This window comes from Amphiprion ocellaris, chromosome 16 (genome assembly GCF_022539595.1).
Source record: "Amphiprion ocellaris isolate individual 3 ecotype Okinawa chromosome 16, ASM2253959v1, whole genome shotgun sequence".
Lineage (NCBI taxonomy): Eukaryota > Metazoa > Chordata > Actinopteri > Pomacentridae > Amphiprion > Amphiprion ocellaris.
In genome coordinates this window covers 1,758,548-1,767,596 of record NC_072781.1, presented here as the reverse complement: position 1 = coordinate 1,767,596, position 9,049 = coordinate 1,758,548, and the positions used below count along the sequence as shown (strand labels likewise).

The following is a 9,049-nucleotide window of genomic DNA, read 5'->3' as shown; positions in this document are numbered from 1 at the left end:
GAAACTACACTGGTGTGTACAGTGCCTGACGGTCAACAAGTCTTAGATAACCCACAAATATCTATCGATCTGTAAGCTAACTACCCTCAGCAGACCGTACTAGCCTGGAAATATACGACCATTTCAGCTCTGGCTTACATCTTTGAATCAGTGGCAGGATATCTGGCTTCTGCTCTGCTCAGTTATTATTTTTGCCTCCAAAGAGCATCTTCCTGTATTTGATTAACTAAAGACTCCAGACACAGTGAGGGGCGTCCTTGAAGGCATCACGGCCGTTACTCACTGTGTTGGGAAAACAATCATCGCAGTTGGAACTCGTCTCTTCGTTGATTCATGTTTGTCTGAAGGATGAGTCTGGTGCTTGTCCTTCGCCTCAGTCTCCGTGAGAGTAGGACGTGTGGACCGCCCAGGGCTGCACTGTTCCTTTACCAAACGCATTGAAGAACAACGCTCCAAACAAGTTGATGGCTGCAGCGATGTAGAAGACAGTCTGCCATTCTTCTATGGTGTTCTGGAAGACAGGAAAGACAATTATTGGTCAGTATTGATGTAAATAAAACAGTTAAGGCATCAGTTGACCATGTCTTTAGGAAGCTATCAGTATCATGACATTTACTGAAATTGCTGATGCCCAGGATGTAGATGTGTTGAAGAAATTTCACTCTTAGTCTGTTGAAGTTGGCTGTAGTGGTGTGTTTTATTGGTATTTCCGGTAACACAGTGGATTTACCGACACAGAGTATGGGTCTGCAAAGGGAAGTCCACCCAGAGCATTTTCAGGGATGTCAGAGGACGGATCAAAGGGTAGGGAGGGTAGAAAGGGTAACTGAATCAAGGAGGCTGGCAAACAACTGCACATAGCAAAGGTGTGACAACAAAAGGTAAGAGGGGGATCTGGCAGACAGTAGCATGCAACAGAAGATAAAAGAATTGTGGATAACCCTGGGAGAAGGAGTGACGGTAAGTATCTGTAGAAAAGATGTGCTATTTTCTTCATCAGATGTCAGCACTAAGATTTTACCATTTGGAGATTCTCGGTCATCCAGGTCGTGGTAAATCTAAGTAGTTTTATGTAACACAATCGAGTACAACACAATCACTGATAATACGGATGAATGATCACCTTTAACAATGAAAATGTGACAAAAGTAGAATTTATGGCAGAGCTGCTGCATTAGAGTTCACAGATGTTCCTAATAAAATGGCCAGCGAGTCCATGTGAGGTCATACTGGTACATTTAGTAAAGGCAAAACATTGTATTTTGAAGTATTAATATATTCTGGCTGTGAATGAGTAAAACGCTGAATCAAAGCCAACATTTATACTGACAGCTGTTGTGTTTCAGGAGCTTTAAATGATGCTCAAACTGCATTTACAGCTAAATTAGTACTGAAAGAGGAAACAGGGTAAATGTCATGACAGATAAACAGTTTGGTGTGAAAGCTGGCTTCTACAGAGGGCAAAGCTGCCCCCTGGTGGCCGAATGTCGACACGTTAATCCTGCACTCTAAACCAATTAGAAGGGAAATGGAGTGTCAGTCCCAAGTAAGGACACCATCTGTTTATCCGCTGGAGGTGAGGACACCCAGAGTGAACTCTGCTTTACGTAACCAGCAGCAAGACGTTCTAAAAACAGTTTACTGCTGACCAGGCATCAGTTTAACCACAGCGTGTGTTTCTTACGTGTTTGGTGAGATCTCTGGCTATAACTGGTCCCACCATGCCGGGGATGGTTGCAAAGGTGTTGGTGACTCCCAGCAGAATCCCTGCATACCTGTGGAGATAGAAACACACGTTAATAGACGCTCTGTACCTTGACATTTGATTATATCTGTATGAATAAATGTTCTTGGGGGAGTGAATCATCTTGATAACACCTCTCCTGATCTACAATCACACAACTACTTCTATATCTGCTGCACCATTTCCACTGAATGACGGCTAACATGCAAGAAAAGCATCATACTATAACAGTAAAGGAGTGTATTAGAAGCTAAACGTATCATTTCCCTTAATTTGAAAAATGTTGATGGACCAAGAGTTGGAAGGTGGATTAAAGAGATGGCCTCAAATATGACGATGGAAAAGAAAATGCATCATTAGACAGAAGCAATATGCTTTTGATGACATCTGGAGACCGTTTCTACATTTTTTAAGACACGTCAGAGCTGGTAATGTGAGGAAGCCCTGAGGGAGGAGAACGTCCATGTGGGGTGACAGAAGTCGAGAGAAATACCCTGGAAATTCTTCAGTATTAGAACTATTATCCAGTATTTGTCTATATAATTAAAGTGAAAATGTGCATATATATGTGTATCTGTATACCATACCAGAGGTCTTATTTTTTTTTTTTGTTTTGGGGTTTTTTGTTAGCTTTACTTTCATCTAATTTTTATTGTTTTAACACATATTTCTTCTACTTATCTGGCGAGGGGAAGAGGGGATAGGAGGGAGGAAAAGTTTGCTTTGTTGCATGTAGAAGTATTTTGCTGTTCGATTTGCTGTAATTTGCAAACAAAAAATCTAAAAAACACATGAAAAAAAGAGTAAAGGAGTCGCGTTTTTCAGCACTGAAAGGATACTGTGCAAATGGAATTATTTTCTTTGCAGAATATTTAAAAGTTTCGTTTGCAGGACTTAGTGGCATCTAGCGGTGAAAATACAGAATGCAGCCAACAGAATAACCCTCACCAACAACCAACAATAACAATAAGCTCAAAATGTAGAAGTTCTTCTCTAGAGCCAGTAGTCGTGTAGCCATATTATTGTCAAGTGAAAAACGTCGCCAGCGCTTTTAGAAAAAACAAGTGAACTGGGTTTGTTTACATCAGCTGCTGTGGAGTGAATAAACTATATATATTATTTTTGCACCATATCTCTCTCTCTCTCTCTCTCTCTCTCTCTCTCTCTCTCTCTCTCTCTCTCTCTCTCTCTCTCTCTCTCTCTCTCTCTCTCTCTCTCTCTCTCTCTCTCTCTCTCTCTCTCTCTCTCTCTCTCTCTCTCTCTCTCTCTCTCTCTCTCTCTCTCTCTCTCTCTCTCTCTCTCTCTCTCTCTCTCTCTCTCTCTCTCTCTCTCTCTCTCTCTCTCTCTCTCTCTCTCTCTCTCTCTCTCTCTCTCTCTCTCTCTCTCTCTCTCTCTCTATATATATATATAAATAAAAATAATATATATAATATTTTTGTTGTATTTTTTGCCATTTTTTCTATATTTGGGTATATATATTTTGTTTTGTATTATATTTTTTATATATACATGTATTGTTTTTTATTATTTTACTATATATATATATATATATATATTAAAAAATGTAAAATAAACAAAAATACATATATTTTTAGTTTTTTTTTTACATTTTTAACTATATACATATACACATACATACATATATATACATATATAGTAAAAATGTAAACAAAATAATATAAATAATATAATTTTTGTTGTATTCTTTGCAAATTTTTTCTATATATGTATATTTTGTTTTCTCATTTTTTTCTATAGTTGGGTCTTACAGTTCTAAAAACAAGAAGGAGAACCGAAATATTGGCTTAAAATTAGGGAAATCTCAAAGAATTGTTTTCAGTCGGGAAAAGCTGGAATAATTCAGCCACGTTTCAAACTGTTCGGAGGCAAAGAAAATTAAAGAAGCAGAAACTTGTGATAAGTTGTGCAAGTTAAACATTCAGAATGTGAGAAATTATTTGAAAAATGTGTTTCCATCTCTTATTATGGACATGAACTGTTTCTCAAAAAAAACCACTAAAGTGAACCTATTAAAGTCTTTCAGAATACTGTAGTTTACATTAACTTTGTACGCTAATGCAGTACTTCAAAATGTGGTTTGTGTTTGGTTTGTCTTTTATGGGCTCCTGTAGAAACAGATACAAAGATCTGTAGATACAAAGAACTCATTCTGACATAATAAAATCTCTTATTACGAGGGGATTTTACACTAATTAAAACACAATTCTGAGCACTATATTCCGTTCCTGTCAGTATTTCCCTGTAAATCAAACACACTGGAGCTTTCAGCCACAGAAAGGAGCGATTCTTACGAAGGAGCGATGTCCAGGTGGTTGATGTTGAAGCCGGACGCCGACACTCCGCCCAGAGACGAGGAGACGGTGACGAAGCTCACAGCCAGGATGTAGTTACAGCCGGTGTAACCCGCCGCCACCAGGAAGGCTGCCGGTCCGATCATCCCTACAGGAACAGGAACAGTGATGAAAGGATCTTCAGAGGCAGCAGATGAGGTGTTCTGGACGACGGTGATTCCTTACCGATGATGGAGAAGACCTTCCTGACCAGGATGGTGGGATACAGGCAGCTCTCTCGAAGGTAGTCGGCTACTTGTCCGCTCAGAACGGCCACGATGGCACAGCCCAGGTAAGGTAGAGCCGACAGCAGGCCGTTCTGATGGGGATAAAAGGAAATAACAGGAATATTTTTAGCTTTACAGGCATTTCATTACAGAGAAGAAACTGTCTCTGAAGTCAAATATCTTGGTGTGACTGTTGATTCCACAATAAAAGAATATCTAACAGTGAAATTCAACCAGAACAAGTTTAGACAGGTCAGACCTTTCATAACACTTGGTGCTGCTAGAATGTTTCTACATCCCATGATATTATCATGCATTAAATACTGGGTAACATGTTGGTTCCTGACAGGTGTAAATACATGCAGAATCATAGAATCACTCTATAAAGTATTGCTAAAGGTCTTCAATAGAAAACTAATGTCACATCATGTCTGTAAAATCTGAGAGAAGTACAACTTATTGAGCTTTGAGAATTTTAAAAATGTTAAATCTGCTTCTTTGATCTCTAAGTTGTTCCACAGACTCCCCAAACCCCCCATGTCTGACTTTGTTAAAAGAAGGGCTCATAGTGGTCTGAGGACCAGGACCTCCTCTAGAGGGGACTGTGAGGTCCCACATAGAAAAACAGCCCCTTTCTGTGAAGACCAGTCAGATCTGGACCAGTCTCCATCTCCACCCTCCAGAAGGGAGTGTCCCACATCAGCAACCTTTAAAACTCACCTTAAACAGCTGAAAGCTAACCAGTCTAGTGACCTTTAACTTCTCTGTGTGCTTTTAGTAATGTCCTTTTATCATGACTTATTGGCTTTTATTGTGACTTACTGTCTTTCACTGTGACCCCTTACCCTTTATTATGACTTATTGTCCTTCTATTGTGACCTTTTTATCCCGCCTAGGGACTGCGGATGTAAATGATCATTGTTGCTATAATCCGACATATTTACGTCTATTGCTGTCTAAACAGACGTTCATTAATGTGCACTGTCCCTACCACATAAATAAATAAAAATAAGTACTTTAGACTCTATGATGCTAAACTTGTGATGCTTTCAGAAGGGTTTCTTGTTATGATTCTGTGCTTTAGTTGACGCATTTATCTTCCATGTCTTTCTTTCACATAGAATACAGCAGCAACTCAACTCAATTTCATGTAACCTTCAAAATCTGGGAATATTTACACCTTCTAACCATTATACATGTTGTATTTATTGGTTTTATGTATACACATCTTGTATGGAGTTTTTGAACTACTTTAAGCCATTCATTTTTCACATATGTTCATCAATGTGCAATATCCAGATGTGCACCATTAGTTACTGTTATTCTCTTGTCCTGTCTGCTTCCATCTAACCCTGTCCTCTGCATCCTCTTTTCTCACAACAACTAACTTCCTGATCCATTTCTCTGCATCCATTGTGGTGTTATCACTGCTAAGAATTTCTCCTGGATATTCTGTCGATAATAAATCCTGCTGACTTCTCCTGGTGGTTTTCTGAAGATCTTTAAAGAAGCTTTTTGGACATTTGAACACGGTCATGTCTTAGACTCTGGTCCATAATTTGGGACTCGGTTTCCTCTTCACCCTCTGATGTTCTCCATCCTGGTCACTCCCAAAGAGAACCTCAACATTTTAATCTCTGTACCTCCAGCTCTGCCTCCCGTCTCCAAACCAGACATCTCTAGTCTCACCACCGTTTTCTGCACCTTTCCTTTCATTCTTGTTGATAATATTTTATCACAATTTTCTCCACTCGCTCCAACCTGCTTGCTTCTTCTCCTCTTTTCTACTCTATCCATGGCTGTGTGTGCATTTGTGCTAATTGTCTACTCTTGATAAAATACTTTCAGCTTCGGTTGAACAGCCTCAAACTGACTGTTTCTGTTGTTGCCTCTCTTTCCTTTGACCTTATAGATTTAATATGAGCGAAGATTCATCATCTGGACTGATTATTTTTTGCTTCAGAAACAGGTTTTGGTGGATTTCTGAGGTGAAATAACTCGACAAAGCCTCCTTCATATGATGGAATCGTCCTGTTAAAATCTGTTAGATTCACATCTCACCTGCTTTATGCTGAATCCCAGGATGTCGTTCATGTACGTCGGCAGCAGGGTGAGGAGGGTGTAGAAGGTCCAGTTGTAGGAGAAATGAGCCACGACGATGGCCCACAGAGGCATGGACGTCACTATGGACCCCCAGGGGATGTAACCTGCTGAGGTGGAGAGCTGCACCAAACAGAAAAATAAAATTAATCAACAAATATTTATCCCTTAAAACAGCTATATCTGCAATAACAACTCTAAAGTTTACTGTTGAATTGTGTTCTTTAGTAATAGTGGAAAAATATAAGCTGGTTTTGTTTTGTTTTACAAAATAAATGTATGAGAACGTGTGCAGAAACTAACCAATGTCCTCCTGTGAATGGGTTCAGCTGCAAAATCAGTTTTAGTCACCTGATAAAACCAATATCAGTTTAGGTTTACACTATATTTAGAATATTTGTATTGCTTTATCTTGCTGTCAGCACTTTAAAATTAAAACTAAAGCTTTTATTTTGCTTTATAATCTTATATAAGGACACGCTGTTTCTGCTCTGGAGAATGGTCTGGCTGCATCATTATTAGTCTGCTTTCGAGGAAATAAATGCACAAAAGACATATTTTTTACTATATTTTTACATAAAAATATAGTAAAAATACAGTAAAAATTATAGCAAAAATATAGCAAAACTATAGTAAAAATTATAGTAAAAATACAGTAAAAAAATTGTAAAAACAAAAAACAGTAAAAAATTATAGTAAAAATACAGTAGAATACAGTAAAAATATAGTAAAAATTCAGTAGAATATAGTAAAAAATATAGTAAAAGTAAAGTAAAAATATAGTACAAAATATAGTAAAAATGTATTAAACAAATAGTAGAATAGAGTAAAAATACAGTTAAAAAAATCCTAAAAATACAGTAAAAAAAAAGTAGTAAAAACAGTAAAATTCTCATAAAACAGTACAAAAAATACAGCAAAAACATAGTACAATATATTATACAGAGACAGTTTCCCTGTAAAATATCATTTGAGGGAATTATTCCAGTGGAATATTTGCATGCAGGGAGGCGATCACTGCCTTTTAAATTACTGATTTACCTAAAAAGATGAGCCAGGTTTAGTTTATTGCACGACACATATCCTCATAAAAGCGTACGTTTTCAGCATGTAGGTCGATGTTTGGAGGTTGTTGCTTCATCTGGCAAACAAGGATTTTAAAAAGTGGAAATGACTCCCACATTTTACATCCAGTGAGTCAGACCAACTGCTTTGGATCCGTACGAATGTTTTAAATCACCAAAGTCACGAAATCGAAGCAGTTTCTGCAAAGAAAAACTACTGAGTCTGGTTATGTAACTGCTTCTATCATCCATCATAAAGGCTCACCTGGTGGAAATATAAAGCTGTAAAAATATAAAACAGCGTGGACATCCTGTCTGCTTCTCCAAACTGTGTCATCGGGTGCAGGAAATCCATCAGCTGTGGATCAGTTCTTCATACAAACTCACTTCAAAGACACCAAACTATCCCTTCAAGGTTGTGCGTTTCACATTTAAACACTTTTGATCTGTTGTCTGGAGTCATATCTGCGTGACTGACGACTGCATGCAAAGAAATATAAATGCAAAACTGTGTAAAATTATCAGATAAACGTGTTTCCAAGGAGCTTAAAGGTTGCTGCAGATTCTATAGAAACACCAGTATATTTCCCAACAGAAGTAACCACTGGATTAGTGTTCATGTGTCATCACAGAACTGCAGATTCATGCTGAGTCTTGTGACCAAACAACCCAACAGGACAGATAAGAAAATGCAACGCTGTACTAAACTGAGATTGTGTAACATTAGTGTTAGCGACGCTTAACATTCAGACTATAATCTACCATCATGTACGAGGATTTTAAAAGATAAAAATGGAAAAGAACTCCAACCAGCTGTTTTCTTTTGTCTGTTTAGGAGAACCTGTTGTTCAGGTTTCTGGTTTTACCTCATTCTTCAGCGAGTTGGTGATGTAGAGTCTCTCCCGCTCTGATATCCGAGGATGAGTGTTCGGACTGTTGAAGACCAGAAAAGACCACAAGATGAACCACACCAGACCAACAGCGCCTGGAGTAAAAACAAGACAAGAAAATTAGCTTTTATTTTACCACAAAACAACGCTGGAGAGCTGAACTTACCCAGCAAATATACACTACCGTTCAAAAGTTTGGGTTCTGTTCAGCAGTTTAGAAATGAAGTTAAAGCATTGAGTAAATAAAGCATAACTTCTGCAGCGGTTCCATCTGTAAGCACATTTTCCTCTTCAGTTTGCTAAATCATTGTTTCCCCAGAGTAAAGAGGAACAAAGGAATGGACACGAGACTTAAACTTCACATTTAAGTGTTGCTGAATCACTGGAGGGGTCACTAGAAGTCAGAGAAACATGCAAAGCTTTTAAAAGAATCCCTGACAGAGATAAGTTTCCCACTGATATGTTTCACACATTTTGCTTGCAACTTTTCTTATTAATGCTCTTCTAATTCATTATTGCACCATATTTAAAAGTAAACTCTGTAATTCCCACCAGGTCAATCCTAAGTTAAAACCTCTCACATTCAGAAGTACATGCTAAATAACTGCAATTCTGTGAAAACTGTGCAGATAACACAAAGTTTACTGACTTTTCTGCTTTTCACTGTTGGACT

General features: G+C 38.1%; 1 protein-coding gene across 2 annotated transcripts in view; it reads right to left on the bottom strand.

Moving 5' to 3' along the window:
• Nucleotides 1–6: 6 nt before the first annotated feature.
• Nucleotides 7–9,049, bottom strand: part of slc17a5 (solute carrier family 17 member 5) — a 28,198-nt gene continuing 19,155 nt past the window's right edge. For both annotated transcript variants that reach the window (XM_055018558.1, XM_055018559.1), the window contains 6 exons: nucleotides 8,353–8,471; nucleotides 6,384–6,545; nucleotides 4,282–4,414; nucleotides 4,057–4,204; nucleotides 1,685–1,775; nucleotides 7–511 (listed from right to left, as the gene is read on the bottom strand). In XM_055018558.1, the coding sequence (XP_054874533.1) occupies nucleotides 374–511; nucleotides 1,685–1,775; nucleotides 4,057–4,204; nucleotides 4,282–4,414; nucleotides 6,384–6,545; nucleotides 8,353–8,471 (791 nt within the window). In that variant the 3' untranslated portion in view covers nucleotides 7–373. The remainder of the gene's footprint in view (nucleotides 512–1,684; nucleotides 1,776–4,056; nucleotides 4,205–4,281; nucleotides 4,415–6,383; nucleotides 6,546–8,352; nucleotides 8,472–9,049) is intronic.